At 38.5% G+C, this 19648-nt stretch overlaps 1 protein-coding gene across 6 annotated transcripts in view; it reads left to right on the plus strand.

Annotated features, from left to right (window-relative positions):
- Window positions 1–19648, plus strand: part of LOC132110475 (solute carrier family 35 member F3-like) — a 51878-nt gene that overhangs the window by 20506 nt on the left and 11724 nt on the right. Inside the window, exons 1-3 of one of the 6 annotated variants that reach the window (XM_059517111.1) lie at window positions 12230–12387; window positions 13571–13677; window positions 16332–16503. The exons of 2 other annotated variants lie outside the window; for them this stretch is intronic. In XM_059517111.1, the coding sequence (XP_059373094.1) occupies window positions 16443–16503 (61 nt within the window). In that variant the 5' untranslated portion in view covers window positions 12230–12387; window positions 13571–13677; window positions 16332–16442. Of the gene's footprint in view, window positions 1–12162; window positions 12388–13570; window positions 13678–15883; window positions 16504–19648 lie in introns of those variants that run through there. 3 more of the 6 variants (XM_059517112.1, XM_059517109.1, XM_059517110.1) reach the window with 3 other exon arrangements.

Raw genomic sequence — 19648 nt, forward strand, 5'->3', positions numbered from 1 at the left:
ACCACCTATCTAGGCGTAGTGTGGAATTCGACCACGATGCAGGCACGCTTGTCTCCTGCTCGGATCGAGTCGATCCTCACATCAGTCGAGAGAGTCAAAGAAGGCCAGTCACTCACTGTCAAACAATCCCAGAGATTGTTAGGGCTGATGGCAGCTGCGTCCAACGTGATACCTTTTGGCCTGCTGTACATGAGACCCCTACAGTGGTGGCTCAAGTCCAAGGGCTTTTCCCCGAGGGGAAATCCACGTCGAGTTATCAAGGTCACACGGCGGTGCCTTCGTGCCTTAGACATGTGGAGGAAACCTTGGTTCTTGAATCAGGGCCCGGTGCTGGGAGTTCCTTGTCGCCGTGTAACGCTAGCGACAGATGCGTCCCTCACCGGTTGGGGTGCGGTCATGAGCGGCCACCCTGCCCGCGGTCTGTGGAGTGGTCGCCATCTAACATGGCACATCAATTGCCTAGAGATACTAGCGGTCTATCGAGCATTGAAATATTTCCTCCCAGACCTGAGAGGTCACCATGTGTTGGTGCGCACCGACAACACATCAGTGGTCTCTTATATCAATCACCAGGGGGGTCTGCGTTCGCGCCCCTTGTACAAGCTGGCACACCAGATCCTTCTGTGGTCCCAGGGCAAGCTCCTCTCGATCAGAGCAGCGTATATTCCTGGGAGATTGAATGTGGGAGCAGACATACTGTCGAGACAGGGGCCGAGGCCCGGGGAATGGATGCTTCACCCCGAGGTGGTGAAGCACATATGGAGAGTATTTGGTACAGCCCAGGTGGACCTCTTTGCGACTCAGGAGACATCGCAATGTCCCCTCTGGTTCTCTCTAGTTCATCCAGCTCCTCTGGGACTGGACGCTATGGTACAGACCTGGCCGAGGCTTCGTCTGTACGCTTTTCCCCCTATCGCTCTGCTCCCGGGAGTTCTGGCGAGAGTAAGCCGGGACGGGGCCCGTCTATTACTAGTAGCCCCGTTCTGGCCGGGCCGAGTATGGTTCTCAGATCTAGTCTCGCTCCTCGACGGCTCTCCGTGGGAGATACCGATCAGGACAGACCTACTCTCACAGGCGCAGGGCACGATAATTCACCCTCGCCCGGAGTTGTGGAAGCTGTGGGTGTGGCCCCTGAGGGGGCACAGCTGTTAGCAGCTGGTCTCTCAACCGAGGTTGTTGAGACCCTACTCCAATCCAGAGCTCCCTCTACGAGGAAACTGTACGCCCTGAAGTGGAAGCTCTTCACTTCATGGTGCAGAGACCGCCAGCTTGACCCAGCAGACTGCCCAGTTGGTACAGTTCTGGAGTTTTTACAAGCCAGGCTCTCTGCGGGGTTATCCCACTCCACCTTAAAGGTTTACGTGGCGGCCATAGCTGCTTTCCACGTCCCTTTCAATGGTCAGTCAGTGGGTAGACACCCCCTAGTTACACGTTTCCTCCGCGGTGCGCTGAGGCTGAGACCTCCAGTACGATCCCGTGTTCCCCCCTGGGATTTGGTTGTGGTTCTAGAGGCTCTTTGTAAAGCTCCATTCGAGCCAATACAAGATATCTCAGATAGACATCTGACACTTAAAACTGCCCTGTTACTGGCAATCACCTCACTAAAGAGAGTTGGAGATCTTCAGGCCCTTTCGATGGCCCCTACCTACTTAGACTTTGCCCCTGGTATGGCCAAAGCATTCTTATACCCTCGAGCGGGTTACGTTCCGAAGGTTCCCTCTGTTACACCACAACCTATCGTACTGCAGGCCTTCTGTCCTCCTCCCTTTCGGGAGCCAGACCAAGAGAAGCTAAACTGTATGTGTCCAGTGCGAGCACTGGACGCATACGTCCACAGAGCTGCCCTGTGGAGAAAATCAGACCAATTGCTTGTTTGCTACGGTCCTTCTAACAAGGGTTCTCCTGCCACCAAGCAGACCCTTAGTCGTTGGATAGTCGAGGCTATCAACGTCTCCTATGAGTCCTCTGGTCTTCCCCCTCCTTTGTGGGCCAAGGCTCACTCTACTCGGAGTATGGCGGCCTCCAAGGCCTTCTCAGCAGGTGTGTCCCTCTTGGACATCTGCAACGCTGCGGGGTGGTCCACGCCCTCCACATTTGTCCGATTTTACGATCTTGACATGCGAGCCACGCCGGGCTCTTCTGTTCTCTCGTCTTAGCTGTGCTCTTTTGACTACACACTAGGCAGGGATTTGGAAGTCTGGCAGCGTGGGCACATCGTTCCCCAAAAGCGTTTCAACGCAGCTCGAGTTCCTGAAAAGGAACGTCTCAAGGTTACGTATGTAACCCTAGTTCCTTGAAGGAACGAGACGCTGCGTTGCAGAGTCATACTCCCGGCACCCCTGCCGGCGCTTGCTTCCCTACTCGAAGCTGAAGCCAGCTGCACGGCACGTGCTTTTATAGCTTCCTGGTCGCTACGTCACCCCGCCCGTGACGTCACGCCTTTCCGATGGACTGATTGCACACGATATTCAGAGTCGGTCTCGTCAGGGACGTTCCCCAAAAGCGTTTCGACGCAGCGTCTCGTTCCTTCAAGGAACTAGGGTTACATACGTAACCTTGAGACGATTTTTATGGTATGTCACCTTTAAATAATAAAATGCATAATCCAGATTTTTTTAAAAAAACTAAACAAAATTAACACAGAATTTCTGAAAAAAGTAAAACAATTTTTGAGCACTATTAATGGTAAAATTGTAATACATTTTAAATGTTTAAACGTTTATGAACTTCATTATTTATATAGTACTGTGCCACTGTGTCTTGTGCTGTCTCTTCTGCTCTTTTGTCATCTTTTGATGTGTTGAGTAAGATGTTTCAAGTTAAAAATAGTTTTAAAAAACCCTCTTGTGATCCCTGCATTTGTTCCTGTGAACCGACATCCAAGGTTAACTTGACTGATTACTCCCAGTGATTCTCCCACTGTGTGTGGTAACAGTGTGTCCCAATGGAAAACCGCAGCAGCAGCAGGACGCAGGTAGCTGCTAATAGCTTGTTAAAGGGGGAGTTTTCACTTTTTTTTTTTTTTTTTTTTTAGGTTTCTGGCATGTCTGCCAGCTCAGAAATGCTTAAAAGAAAACATACAGCCAGTTTGTTATGGGCTGTCTGAGACCGCACCCGATGTCCAATTTAAAATGTGTGCAAACAACAGAACATAAGAGTCATCCCCAAAAGCTTTCCTTGTCTCTTTTTGTGCCGATTTGATTCTTGGTATTCTGTCTTTCTTTCTCATTTCTTGTTTTTCATGAAAAAATTGTGTAACACATCTTCTCTCTCAGGGGAACCTGCTATAAATATCCTTATCTGTCTTTCTGTCTCGCAGTCTCTTCTTATACTCTATACTGTTTCTCAGAAGCTGCCCTACACCATATCAAAGCACAGTGTGAGTCCTGTTACAGTGAAGCGGAGACAACTTTTTTCTATCTATTAATCTCCTAGTGTACAGTCATTGCTCTTGAGACTCAATACAGTGAGTCCACAGCGCCCCCTACTGCTCTATCAGTCAATATAAAATCTAGTAGTGGTTCTTTGTGTGTGTGTGTGTGTGTGTGTGTGTGTGTGTGTGTGTGTGTGTGTGTGTGTGTGTGTGTGTGTGTGTGATTGCATTGCATTGAAATCATCACTCATGACGTTTTGATATGGTTCTGAAAGATTACAATGTTCTTGTGCCATTTGAATGCTGTATGATGTGTTGATCCAAAAATGAAAGTTTTCTGAAAATGTATTCACCCTCAGGCCATCCATGATGTAGATGTGTAAGTTTGTCCTTCGCAGCACATTTGGTGAAATGTAGCATTAAATAACTTGCTCACCAATGGATCCTCTGCAGTGAATGGGTTTCCTTGGTAAAAGCAATATTATGGATGGAAGACTCATATTTTAATGGGCAACAATAGTTTTAAGTAAAAAAAAAAAATTGTTAATAATGTATTTGTTTCTTTCAGACACACACCTTTTTACTTCACCAGAAGTCAATTGATGGACTGGAGTCATGTGGATTACTTGTGGATTACTGTGATTTTTTCTATATTTCATTTTTTTATCGGCTGTTTGGACTCTCATTCTGACGGCACCCATTCACTGCAGTGCATCCATCGGCGATAAAGTGATTTAATTCTAAAACTGTTAAAAGTTTGAATTGGGCTTTACTTTGAGCAAAGTATACTTTCTTATTGTTTTCTCGTTATTTATGAAATATGACCTGGGCATGTTCTTGCAGCTTTCAAGTGATTCACTCAGTGATTCACTGATTTGGACTGAACTAAAATCTCTCTTTTGTTTTAGTACAGAATCACATTACACACCATATCTATTGATATCACCCACCATATATCCACCTTGTGTTTACAGTCTTTAACCAGACTGTATCTGCTGTCCATTATGTTATAGAAATGATGATCCCACTATGTTTTTTTTTTTCACATAAGGAGAGAACACTGGTATACAAAAGATCAAAATAAAAATATTACACCAAAAATGACTAACAATAGAAATATGGTACCTATTACATTTCCTTTCAAATGTCAGATGATAACTGATCCCCTGTCCGGGGAGAGGGGTCTGAGCTCGGCTTAGCCCAAGTGCTCCCCTGAGTTTTTCTACCTGAGCTAGGGTAGAAACTTGGCTGAAGGTGCGAGATTGGGGTGGCGGAGGGATTCTGAAAGTCGAGAGATAACGAAGGTAAGATGTACTTGATTATTTATAGGCGTTTTCTCGAGCTAATTGGTAAACAGTGTAATTGGTGATGATGATGAACTGGCCGTGTTAATTATCCGTGCAGACTCCTCCCGAAATTCGTTTGTGAAACGTCACTTAATTTGTATGTTCGTTCTGTTTATTTGTTGGTGCTATTTACAGAGTGTTTACGTTTTTTCAAGTTTGTAAGTATCCAGGTACAGAAACCGAATAATTAAATGTAAAATAGCAGTGTAAAAATTAAACACAGCCAAACCAAAATTTATTCAGACACCTTCAACATTTCTCACATTATCAGTTTATTTGCTATAGTTTAGAAAATGGTAATTAAATATGACAAGAACTCAGAGTTAAACTGTCAGAACAAATTCATCTTGCTAATATCAGATAACTTTAATAGAAAGATATGTAATGGATTACAATCAAACAAAACTTCACACAACAGTCAATACTTTGTTGGCCAATTACCAAGCAATGATTAATTGTGTTCAGTCTGTGGTGTGAAAAGGTTGCATTAGCAATTCCGCAAAGGAGAGCTCAGTTCAGTGTTACTGTCTCTGAGACGTGGCTCTCTCTCACGTGCTCACCGAGCACAGCACGAGTAACCAGCTGCTCAGTTCAGCTTTTCCGTGTCTTGTGTTTGAATGCTTTACATTTTTTTGAATGGTTAAATTGGCAAGTGGCAAGGCTTAATAACACCTGAAAATGATACGCTTTCATGACGACACGCAGCAGCGTTCTGTCAACTGTCTTGAACGTCTTTTTAGACTGGCCTCAGCCAGACGGTTGAGCTCGACTAGTAAAGGTGGGATATTTTTTCCTCTTGAAAGCGCGATCTGACATCATAGCTCACTATCAGCAGTTATTTTATCTATGTTCGTAACATTTCTTATAGATTATTGCTCGGTGTAAGAGATAAATAAAGATCAGATATAGATAAATTAGCACAGTAACGTACCAATGCGAGTGATTGCGTGTGTGAATTAGTCATAGGGCCTACTGTCTCTATATTATTGTGAAGCTGTGGGTTGTAAATAGCCTAGTTCCTTCAAAAGTAGAAAAATGCTATAATAAGTTTTGAGATTCTAGGCTACTTTAGTAATAACTCACAGGACAGCGCTGATAAATAGTTTTTGCGTTCCTCTGTGTGCGCAATCTTCACAGCTACTGTTTATATGAGTGTTCTTGCCACAATGCAGCTGCGCGAACATGGTAGCTCGATATAATAATACACATCCGACCGTCTAATCGCTTGAATGTCTAAACCATAAAACAAATACAACTGACAAAGTTTAGTGAAGACTCTAGGCTCACCGCTCGCGCGCCATCACTATGTGTTGAACCGGCGTTCACCTCCGTGTTTTGCTTTTATGCCACTGACTGGCAGAATCATGTGGCTGCACAAGCGGTAGTATGCTTTTAAGGGGGAAGTATTAACATGATTAAAAAACCGAAATAACCTACATGGGAAAATTAAGTCGGTTATAGGTTCTGAATTTCGGTTTCGATTACTTTTCGATTAATCATCCAGCCCTACTAATGGTTAGAGATTTAGACTTTGGTTGTGGGTTTGAGTCTAAGGTCCAGCCAGAATTTTCAAATAACCAGCGCTCTCTTCCACTCTCAATACCACGACAGAGGTGAGACCTTGAACAATTAAGGCACCGTACCTCCAACTGCTCCCTGGGTGGTGCAGCAATATGGCTGCCCATGCTCCAGGTGTGTGTTCACTACTGTGTGTGTGTGTGCATGCACTTGGATGGGTTAAATGCAGAGCACAAATTCCAAGTATGGGTCACCATACTTGGCCACATGTCACTTCACTTCCTTCACTTATATAAACCATGTTTATTACAACTATATTGATTTAAATGAGCTTGACACTGTTCATTTCTCGTTGTCTTACAGTAGATATATTCAGCCTAGTGTTGCTGTTGTTGTTGTTATTATTAGTGAAAGTATCATTCAGGGCGTCATTTATTGGACTTGTTTCATTTATTTTCCACTTGACATGTGGCAGAGCATTACCTTAATATTGAATTATGAATATTAAAGCATGCATCATCAATCAGTTTTGATCGAATTTTGTTTTTGTTTATAACAAAGATCAGTGGCCAATTCTGTATCATGTTAAATCAGGAAGAGCAGCACTACAGATGAGTTTGATTGTCGATGATCGTCACTGTCAGCAAGGTGATTTTCTTTTAAATGTTTAACAGGACTACCTGTTTGCTCAAAGAGTTATTATTGCTGTACTAGATTTAGATTGATCCTATGTGATATGAAAGTCATTTCATATGAAATAATGTTCAAAGATTGTGCTTTATTGTGTCAGCTTTTTTACTTTGATTTTGAAATGAGCTTGTCTTGCCCATACAACAGCCTTTTCTAATTAGTAATTTCAAAACGTAATGTGTTCCTGTAGCTCAAGTGGAAGAGCATTGTGTTATCAATCACACGGTTGGGGGTTCGAATCCCCGGGAACACAGGTAAAAATTGATAGCTTGAATGCACTGTAAGTCCCTTTGGATAAAAGCATCTGCTAAATGCATACATTTAATATTTTAATTTAATGTTTTGCACTACAGTGACTCCCATTTTGACATTTGGTGAGACTAACCATATTTTTCAAGCTTAGAAATACAATTTTTAAAAGAATATTGATTTTTACCACCCGCAAATAAAACGGCTATTAAAAAAAAATTTACCAGTTAGGACTCAATTATAATTATAATAATTATCATTTTAAAATTATAATTTTAAAATGTACTTATGGCAGAAATTTTAATTTTAAATTTAAATTTAAAGTTGTCTGTAGAATTAAATGTGCTGTAGTTTCTGGAAATGATGCATACTGTACATGGCAAACCATTTCTAACTTATTTTGGATTTAAAACATCTGCACAAGAAGCTGGAAGGAAGGCTGACATACTGATGTTGTCACTGTGTCTGTTAACCTTCATCTCACCTCACACTCATCAACCTAAGGTTTACATTTAGTCATTTAGCAGATGCTTTTATCCAAAGCAAATTACAAATGAGGACAATGGAAGCAATCAAAATCAATAAAAGCACAATGATATACAAGTGCTATAACAAGTCTCAGTTAGCTTAACGCAGTAAACGTAGCAAGGTTTTTTTTATATAATAAATAAAAAGAAAACAGATAGCATAGAAAAGAATAGAGCAAGCTAGTGTTAGAGGTCTGCTTTTGATAATTGTATAATAAATTAACCTATCTGACCTATCTGATAGGTACTGTAAGACTCAAACCACTGGAGTGCGGTTCCTGAGATGCTTTTTGCCAATAGGGTTGACAGGAGGATCTGGTGGCTAACCATGTCAAAAGCAGTGGACAGATTCAGGAAGATAAGTATTGAAGATTTGGAATCCGCTCTTGCCAGTCTTAGGGCTTCAACAACTGAGAGCAAGGCAGTCTTAGTTGAATGTCCACTTCTGAAACCAGACTGGTTGCTGTCAAGGAGGTTGTTCTGTGTTGGAAATTTTGCCCACGTCACCTTTAAGGCCCTGTCATATGATTTGTGTCAATGTTCTCTAATGCACTGAACTTTAATCCAATGTCAATACCATATCATGACATTCAAAGAAAAAATTATGAATTGCACAATGTCAAACATAGAATGCCTCGTAAAATAACCCTGTCACGACGCTATCTGCAGTATTTTACATGTGAAGGCCAAAGCAATGCGTGACCTATAGTTGACTCATGATAGATCACAGGTATATATATTCCACTCCAGAGATCCTGTTCTGGTTTCCATCATGATAGTCCATGTTCGTTTTAAATTATGTGCAGTCTTTCTACTTTAAACACATGCCTAGCTGTGAGGAGAATAGGAGTGGAAAATGGTCAGAAATCCAGTAAATGACACAGAAGAGAGAGAGAGCAGAAAGGTGAATGGGATAAGGTTAGCTCTTGTTAGTTTCAGTTAAGGGCCAGATTAAATCTTCTTTTAAGGTTCTGGAAGGTGAATAATTCAGGGGATTTCTCAGATGAGGAAGAAAACAGTCCCACACTCTCTCCTGATCCCTCTCTCTCCCTATTGCTCTTGTGCATAAATATTCCTTTAACCCTCTGGAGTCTAAGGGTATTTTTGGGGCCTGGAGAAGTTTTGTCATGCCCTGACATTTGTGCTTTTTTTCAGTTTCTTATAAATACCTAAATGGGTAAAGTCTAATCTCACTGTAATCAGCACAAACTGGGCTGTAATAATATTTGAAATTATTGTACGTACATGATTGTGTTTTTGAGAAAAAAAATGTTATGCGTGGTTAGTTAAAAACTAAAAGGCAAAAAAACACATAAAGAACAATGGTTCCCGGGATTTTTGAGAACTGGAGCTTGTAGCCTAGAATTTTTCTTTCTAAATTATGTGAAAATCATCTTGTTTACTCACTCACAGAAAACAATATATTGATTTAAATTTTCTAAGACACTTTTTGTTGGTAAAAGTCATATGCGAGTAGGCGTCAACTATCCTGAATATCATTGTGATTTACACCTGAGAAGACAAAGGCCTGCATAATGAGCTGCATAATGAGCCATTCATTCATCTGTGTCACTGAGAGGAAGGAGTTACAAGAAAGAATGTGAAGACAAAATAAATGTAGCCTATATAATTTTATGTTTGTAGTTTATTTAGAATATATTTAATTATCCCACAACATAATTTAATATCCACTTGGGGGAGCAGTTAAACAGTTTATTAGGAACAATCAAAGCTGACTTTCAAACTAATTTTTTGCATCATTACTCCAGTCACACAATCCTTCAGAAAAATCTTATTTTATACAAAAAGATAAATAAATAAAAAATGTATTGTTATTATTATTATTATTATTAATGTTGAAAAGAGCTGAGAATATTTTTTTTAGGTTTTTTAGGGGGATAAATTAAAAGAACACAATTTTTTGTTACATTTGTTAGAGGTTACATTTATTTGTTACATTTATATTATTTACATCAAGCTTTTGAATGGTATATATTGTATATTGTTATTGAAACTTCATAATGTTTCACTTGATTATACATTTATTCAGGAATTATAGTTTGGAAAAAGTCTAACAAGTAAAATGTTTACACGTTATGTGAAAACTAGTACAAGTATATAAATAAATAAAAAGAGACTTACTCATGTTTATGATCTCTGCTGAATAAAATACTTCATTTTTTTTCTGAGGAAATCCATTTCTCAAATCCTCAACCACATCACATATTTTTTTAATATGTCTTATTCCTCTCGTAGCGAAGCAAACAGTAAAATAAAAGAACTTGAAGAACAGTCTGGCTGCTTTTTCTTCTGTTATGGGCGTATTCAAGCCGCGCGCTTCAGTTTGAATCTGAATAGTGCGTTCAGCGCGGGGGCGTGGTCACATTAGATATAATGAAGGGAGACTTGAAAAACGGACATTGCGTTGTTTTTATATGGATTACTTTAACACAGAATATCTGTTTTCGGCAGCACTTATTTAGTTTAAAAGTAGACATGTCAGGCTCTCTAGATATCTCTCTCATGTCTCTTCATTGAGTATTCACTGAGTTACAGTTCATTTTAATGACGTGTTTGTAAATGAAGATCAGCGCAAAGGCTGCAGACAGCACACCTTGTTTGTTATCTTTATTTTATAAGTGCACAAAGTTTTGTTGTTATTATGTCTGTATCCAAAAAAAAGTAGACCCTTTACAGATTCGATTGATGTATTGCTCTTATCTGTACGATTAAAAATTAAGTGTAATTTAAGTTATTTTCGGGGTTATCAGGAGAAAATGACTCATAACGCGTATATGCGTTAATCGACTCCAGATGGGATGGGAAGTTCCTGCATCACTTTGTTGTCCAAGGTGTTTCAAACTCTAGATAATCTACTAAATCAATTAGACTAGGGAGACTATATGCCTGCCAAGTTTTAAAATGAAGGAGGAATTTACCTGAAAGGAAACATTTTAAGACATTTTTAAAATGGGCATTACTAAGATGACCATGGAGTGAACTGACTTGCCTTAAATTGACTTTAGGGCTTCTGACCTCACTGACCTGTTATTTTTTTTTTGTGACAGATGGCTGTTAAGATTTACTGTTACATTTTTATAAAATTGAGTTTAAAGCAGCATTTTAAAGAAATTTATTTTTTGTTATTATTAAATTAGAAAATAAAAAATAAAAACAAAAATAAAAATGTTTTAGGTAGCTTCTCATTTAAGGGTAAACAAATTGTTAATATTTTTCTTTGACAGATTACTATAGTAGTGTTGATGTTATTTTCTGTGACAGATTCAGATTGTTAACACTAGACATTAAAGCAATATTTTAAATAAATGTATTATTATTGTTGTTGTTGAATTTTGAAGTTCATTAAAAAACATTTTAAAATAAATATATTAGCCTATATTATATATTATGGGCAATGAAAGGTTCATATTTTGGTTTTGAGAGTCCCCAACAACAGCTTGACATGCATGCAATGTCAAAAAACACTTTGATTGTCTTATAATATGCATTTATTTTTATCATATTTCCTCAACGATTAGCTCAACGATTAATTTTTCCAAACGCCTCCCTGTGCCTCTAATCTACTGTGATTGGTCTGCATCATGACTGTAATGCCTGATAAAGCAGCGTTTGTGAGCACAGCGTTACTGCAGAAACAGCTATTTTAACCGCTCCAAAAAGCGGCAACTAGTGTCAATGAATTTGCATTTTCATTCATAACAACTAAAAAAACCAACATGTGGGCGGATAATATGCTAATTTTTTATCTTGACGTCGCCATGAAACATCTTGGGATTCGTTTTAAAAACGACTCGTTTCAATGATTCAGAGTCGACTCTTTCTTTTGTGAGACAATTTTATACACGGTGCACTTTCAGATTTAAACTTTTCAGGATGTTTTCATTCACTTAGAGCTCATGAAATGTAGCTAATTGTTAAAAAACTAACTAAGGTAGCCTAGTTGGTTTTTTGTAGGCCTACCTCCACATGTAAGGATTAACTAATTGTTGTGGTATTTTGACAGATGAAGAAATAGAAGCAGTATTTTAAAGAAATTTCATATACAATTTCATTAACTTAATATAATTATATTAATATTATATAATTAATAATAATAATATAGAATTAATAAAATAATTAATTAATTCACAATTATTTTCTGAGGTTGCCATTTCTATGTTTTTCCTCATTTAACTTAAAACAATGCGTTTGTTGTGTGTGTTTTGCTTATTTTAAATTTTTTTTTGTTCGTTTTCTCTTGGTTAAACATTCATATTGCTTTGGTTACATTTACAGATAAAGGGGGTTAATATGTTGGAGTACAGCGACGCAGCTGTCAGAATCAACATCATTGCTGAGATTTATGTACAGTAGCCTACTACTGTGAAAACTAGAATGCAAATCTCTATAGGGCAAAAGAAATGAGCTGCAGCACCGTGCCTGTCCCGCGTGGAGAATGCGGGAGGATACCGCAGAGTGTTTAGAGGGAGGGGAGAGCACAGTTCAGGGGTAGAGGAGGCGCACGACACATCGAGAGCAGTTCGGTCACAATCAGCTTTAGGGATGTAGTCGATGCGGCTTGAGCTCCGTCTGTCCGAGCTCGTCAATATGAAGAAACATTCGGCCCGGGTCGCGCCGCTGTCCGCCTGTAACAGCCCGGTGCTCACCCTGACCAAAGTGAGAGGTACGTGCGCAACACGACTCGCGATTCAACCTCGTTCTGTAGCGCGATCTGCTTTCCTCACTCGCACTTAGTCTGCTCTGTTGCTTTAAAACAGTCTTTGAAATTTAAATCGAACTGTAGTGCATGCGAAAAAATTGCATAATAATAAACACCGAGAAACACCTGTCTCCTTATGCGCATCACCAGTACAGATGTTTGGTTGTTCTCTGCGCCTTTTATAGTTGGAATGTTAATATAAACAGATCATCGTTGAGGTTACAGTGCATCAGATCCTAAAACATCTGCATTCGTAAAATCCTAAAGACATATGGATTTTTTGTTGCTGTCATAATTTAGAATCAATCCAAATAGTTTTATATCTCAAAGAAGCATTTAAAATCCTAGTGGATTTCTGATTGTTATTGCTTCAAAATTACCACAAATATGTATTTCTGGTGAGGATTTAAGACTAAGAGATTATCTGATTATCTGTCATTTTCTTGAGGATATCATCTGCTGTTTCTACTGAGACACAGCAAACAAACTAGTCCTTAATTTTAGACGATGATGTAAAAAGTGCCTCTCTTGTTAATGCAGACAGAAACTTATTTATTGTTTTGAAACTCCAATATTTTTTACATTTCACATGCTGTTTGTATGCATAGAATTGTCATTAATTTTCCCCCTACTTCAGTCAACTGCTACATTTATTAGATTTACATTTACATTACATTTAGTACATCATACTTTTAACTTTTTTAATAATATTTGCAGTAAAAGTAGGCCTACATGTATTGTCATTTTAAACAGTATAATTTTCATTTACAATTTTAAAATAAGTTTTATTTGTAATTCATTGTTTGAGCATATTGTTTTAGTCGTTAGTCTTTAAGCTGAGTGTGCGTGCATTTATGCTCCAAACCATTATTTATATTAATTCTCATTGCATTAGTTTGCATTTTCTAGGTGCCTACAAAGCATGGATTTAAAAATAAAATTTCTTAGAAAGCAGGACAGAGCACAGGTACTTTGATTTTACATTTTCCTCTGGTTTTGTGGTCTGTATCAAACTTGTATGAGCACAGACAGAAATATCAGCAGTTATTGTGAAGGTTTCACTCAGAACATTGTGGCAGGCAGTTTTGTCATACCCTGACATCTCATTTATGCACACTTCATAGTATGAGTAACCATCTTCTCCAAGGGTCCAATCTGAAGTGATGACCAGCACCAGCTGGAGAAATGGACTACAAATCAACTCTGACTCACTGATGAACTCATGCTTCTGAGACAGATGCGCGCTTGTTATTGGTAATCACTATTTCTTTGGATAGTTTAATTGATTTCTTTTCACACATATTGTACATTCACAGTACATGGACTCTTGATCTACAAAGTATCTGTTCAGAGGCTGAGGCAGAATATAAAGAATCTGCTATACTCTGGACTACTGTATGTTTGAGGTGGGATGTTTAACACTCATTGATCTTTGGTTTCAACTTTGGCTCAGACCCAGCGGTCAGTGGTTTAGGCCTACGATTACTAAAAGCTTTATGCTGGCAGTTCAGAGATTTGTTGGGCCTTTTGGGCTTCTTTTGAGGTGAGATACATAAATTCAAGGGCTGTTTCTTCGTCCATGGAGATATACCGTGTTTAGTTATTAGCCTACTTAGAAGTACGGCTTGAACGTTAAGCCAGAGGAATCTGAGAACCTGAGCCGTTTCTCCATCAAGCACAAAATGTAATGCAGGGTGGCAGAAGTAAGAGGCTGTAATAAACCTGCAGTGAGTCGTTACACTGATGTCACTCAGATGCCTTCACTGCCAAACTCTGTCTGTTCACATCTTGGCTTTCATAAGAACTCAGCGTCCTTGTTTGGAAGCCAGTGGGCTGTTTTAAGTTGGTTTTTGGTACATATCCAGCCATTTAATTGAAGCGTTTTAATCAAATATATTTCACAGCAGTGAGCCGGGGCACAAAACATCTATGTTGTTGTGAGTTGTTTTTCTGTCTGACAGTCAGTTAGATACAGAGCTTCAGTCTAAGAATAACTTTTGCGCGTTGCTTGTGATACGTTTGTGTCTGGATGCACGTAATCCTGATTTTGCTTGAGTGGAAACGGGTGCTTTTGTCTCTTGTTCAGCTCACTAGTTAGTGGGAGAGATCTCATCTTAGCTTCACTTCAGACGTTTACATTTTCTTGTTTGAATTAAAGAACTTTGCTTGGGGAAATTATTATTCATTTCATATTCTCAGACATATTTTCATTCCAACAGTAAATTATAATCAAAATTATATGTACAGAATATATTTAAATATTTTATTTGTTATTACAGACAGTATTTATTTTGTATAATGCTTTAAAACAATTCTGTCAAAACAGAATGGACCACACATCTCCGTATCAGCTGTTTTCGAATAATTCGTTTAAGCGAATGATTCAGTGGCTCACTAGCCACTTGTAGTGTTCATGAATGAATCAGTAAAGGCCTATTTGAATTTGATAATTGATTATGTCAAGACAGTTACCAACTACTGGAGTTTTGCTATATCAATCTTGAGTCTATTACTGCAAAGTTCTTTCTTTCTTTTTAAATGCAACCTTGATTTGTTCATGCAAGGAATTCATTTTTCATAGTTTTTGGCATCATCTTTTCTCCATGAATGAATTCTCCTGAAGTGTTTCTTATTTACAAGAACAGGACTTTATGCATCTAGCAAGGCAGCATTTTATTGATGGCACACTTGTCTCAGTGTTTGCAGACTGAGCTGGATTGGTATTGTACACTCAAGTCGAAGTCTATCTGTCAGATTACTCGGACACTTCACACTGTCAGTACATTAGTAGTGTGGAAAGCTCTGTTTGGGGAGACACCTGCAGCGCTAGCTCATCAATTAGATTCAGCAGGGGACTTACGGACGGTCTATTTTGTATTGATCTTGAGCAGGAATACTGGCGTGACTCCAGTCTGCTCTTTCTTCTGCAGGATCTACAGGCTGCGGTGGAGAATGGGACATAGAGGGGTTGGGATAGACTATAAGGTGTATATGAAAATATTATTTGGTTACCCCAAACTGTTGGTAGTTGTATGGCAGTTTCCAGAAAATGTTGTTAGTTGTATAGATAGTTGTCACTGAGTTACAAATAGTTGTTAGACGAGTCACTGAATTAATCAATGAACAAATATCTGTGGTAAACAGATTTAAAAAGGAATCAGTCAATCAATGAATCAAATATACAGGGATGATTCAAAATCTGATCCGACTACAGTTCATTTTTACATTATGTTGGTCAATGAACATAATGGGTATATAATCTGTCAAACAAAGTAATTCATGTTTTTGAACTAATCAGTGAATAATAGAACGCCTCATTCCTAATGTATGGCCAACAATGATGTAACCTACAGAAAGACTCACTGAACGATTCTGTAAAAAAAATCCACACGACTGGATGCCTCTGATGCTACGTACTACTAGTAAGGAGCCACACACACACACACACACACACACACACACACACACACAGACACACACACACACACACACACACACAAGCAAACAGTGGGCAGCTGGCACAGTTATGCTTCTCTCTGTCATGTCCGTGAGCCGTGAGCAGAGTCACAACAGAGTGTGACATCTCAGGCATCTGTTCTTCTAGCTGGACACTGCAGGATTCACTGACCTGCAGCACCAACACACACACACACACACACACACACACACACACACTCTAAAGCCACTTGTTTTCATAGACATCTTTTGACACAAGCACACACAAATGTCTTCCCAGCTTCTCAGAATGAATTTGCCAAGTAAATGTCACAATATAATATCTGCATATGGTCTTACTGTGATTAGAATGTTTGGACATACTGTAACAATGTGTTTAAGTGAGTGCATCTTCAATCCGTGTCTTGCTGTATATTGCTGAATAATGTCTTTCTTTAATTGCATATGGAGAGATTGTCTTCTTTACAAACTTGGAACAGCACTGCCGCAGAGCCCAAACAACGAGTTAGAAAACATATGGTGCTGTCAGCATTAATGAATGATAATTTCTGAAGGACTTTATCATGCAACAGAAAAACATCTGCCAATCTTATCAGTTCTGGACAGCTTGGGAGTTTGGGATTGGTAAGATTGATTTATTTATGTATTTATTTATTTATTTTAAATAAGTCTTTTCTGCTCAACAAGACTGTATTTATTTAGAGAAAATCAGTAAAATAATAATATCAACAAAAAAAATAAAATAATAATAATTGTGTATAGAAATATAAAATTTCTGTGAATGCAAAGCTGAATTTTCAACTTTTTTTATGAAAAGAAAATTCAAAAGAATAGCATTTATTTGAAATATAAATCTTTTGTAACATTATAAATGTCTTTACTGTCAATTCTGGTTGAATAAAAGTAATAATAATTTGTTTTAAAAAATCTTACCAATATTAGTAGTATATACAATACAAGTATTGTACTTTAATATATGATAAAAACCGAAAAACAAATATCTCCATATTTTTCAGCCATTTGACAATATTTCATATTAATGTATCCTAGTTTCTCTAAATTTCTTTTTAGTCAGAGGAACCATCACATCAACACTGATTATTCCATTTTTGAGTTAACATAAACAAATCATTCAATCTGAGTTTTAAATTGATTCATGGAACTGAATTGAACCAATTGTCAAGACAAGGCAAAATAAAAAGTCCATTAAAATCATTGATGGCCTTGTAACTGACAGCATGCCTCTAATCATGGTATATTCCTTAAAGGACATGTTACGCATCTAGGGAAATCCACTAAAAACTGAGCCAGAATCCATGGAGAGCAGAACTGTACCACCATCACCCAGATGGCAACACATTCATATTTTATCTCTAACTGTTTGAAGTCATGCACCGATGTCCCAGACACGCTCACGATGCCATTACAAAATAACATGGACCTGCTCCATAGTGCGTGTGTGATAGAAGAGACTGTGCTCTTTCATGCTGCTTGAGCTCAGTGCAGAGTTGGCACTACAAAGAACTGGCAGTTATCAGCAAGAGATATCTGCACTGCAGAGACAAACAGAGGAGGGAAGAAAGCTACCAAAGACTATGTAGGCATTCAAAAAGAGATAGACATGGGCAAGGAAAAGGCTCTGGATTTGTGTGCAGTTATGAGGCATATGTGACTTTAAAATAACGCAATTTTAATAATTACTTAATCGCTATGAGTTTAGCAGTGCATATGGTCACATCATTATGCTAGAATAGGGCATCGTTAGGGATAATTCTGTGCATCTGTTCTACAATAGGCTTATATTCTGTGGCAGTCATACAGCCGTACCAAACAATCATCAGACCTAATGTCTTCCACAAGACAGCTGCAGTGCTTTAGTATCAAGATGCAATCATAGTCCACCCCACCCCCACAACCCCTCCCCCGCCCATTTTCATTCCAGTTAAAGTTTATTTTTGTGTATTATTGTAATTATTATTAGTAGTAGTAGTAGTAGTAATTGTCTATTTAATTTTTTATAGAAGCTTGTTTCTGCCACGGGTTTTTAAAAATTAACCACAACTTTTTATCTTACAGTTCAGACTTTTTTTCTCACAATTATGACTTTCTTGCAATTCTGAGAGATAGACTCAGAACTGCAAGATATAATAACAGGACTGCAAGAAATAAACTTGAGGTGTTAACGTGCAGTTCTGAGAAGAAAAAGTCTGAAATGAGACTTAATTAGCAAGAAAATTCTGAATTGTAAGAAAAAGTTGCAATTACCTTTTTTACTTAATTCATTTTTTATTGTTTAAGTTCTGAACTGAAGACTCACAATTACAGACTGAAGGCATATTTTGGCTAATATAGGAAATAGGGTGAAAGGCAACTCATTAAATCTTAATATTTTTTCCATAGCTTATGGGTTCAGATTGTGTGCTCATTAAACCAGAACCTACCGAATGGCATTCCCTGACACTCACTGTCACAGTTTTTTCTAAGTCTGGGTCGCAGAAGTTCTGATTGAAATCAGTCATGTCATCGAGGCTGAACTTTCGTGGCATTTTCAGACTTTGAGCTCTGACCGCTGCCCTCATTGCCGATGCACTTTGTCTGAGCTTCTCTTGACACGTCGATTCATTTTGAAATGCTTTTTGTGAGAAACACTCACTGGCCTGATTCAGCATCAAGCCTCTGGCGCAGGCAGATTTTAATCTTCCCTGTCAAAAAGAAGAACTGTTACTTGAAGCTATGGTGCCTTTAAAATAGCCTTTTCAGAATTATTTATGCATAGAGAAACAAATGCTAATGCTAGTTTTAAAACTGGGGACCCTATCGAGTCACATTCCAATAGTAATTATTACGTTTTCAAACTTCTTGATACCAAAGACCCCTGAAATCTGTGATTCTTTATGAAGGACCAGCATTTATCCTGTTAACTGTCACCGGCCAACCAGCAGGCTTACTTGTTATTACATGTTTATAACAGTAATTTCTAAACCTTAAATAATCTTGACAAACTATGTATCATTTGAAAGCTTAAAGACTCTAGTTTTCATATTCGTTGGCTGTTTTTCAATATGATTTACAGAACAACTGTAATTCATTCATTTGACATGAGTCCTCATCAGAGTGCGAACTATAATACAAGTCCAGGATTCTCATATCATTTATGTTATTGTTGTTTCTTGTGGTCCATTGGATGATCACATTCTGATGGTAAAAAAATGTAAATGGCTATTCACTTAACTTAGTCTTTCAGAATTTACACGAGGTTTCCTTAAGAACCTTTTAAACATTATAAATTGCTTTGACGGTCAAAGACTTAGTCATTAGCAGTAAGTGAAATTCCGATTCAGACTCCCCATCAGTCACTGAAGACGTCCTTCTGAAGTCGTGAACCTTCTCTTACTGTTATTTACACAGAGTATCCTTGCAGAAACTTCATTGATGACAACTTGATAAAATAGTCACATTAGCATCTCCTTCTGGCAGCCGAATCATGTGCTTATTTTCTCCACATGCAGCATTGTTTTGAATGCATTGAGTTCATCAACGTAGCTCTGGTTTTGTTTGAAAAGGCTGCTCTTGGCTGAAAAGTGCTTAGCTTGGTCTTCTTTGGTGTAGGAGTTGATTGGTTGATTGGAGTTTGATGATCTAGCTAGCTGACCAATCTCTGGAACATTGGTCAGCAACATAAGAAAAAGACTTAAGGTTTATGGGGTCAGAATCTGAAGGTGAGATTGAGATGAATTTCACCATAACTGAATTTGGATGCTCGAAACCA

Source organism: Carassius carassius, chromosome 30 (assembly GCF_963082965.1).
Source record: "Carassius carassius chromosome 30, fCarCar2.1, whole genome shotgun sequence".
Lineage (NCBI taxonomy): Eukaryota > Metazoa > Chordata > Actinopteri > Cypriniformes > Cyprinidae > Carassius > Carassius carassius.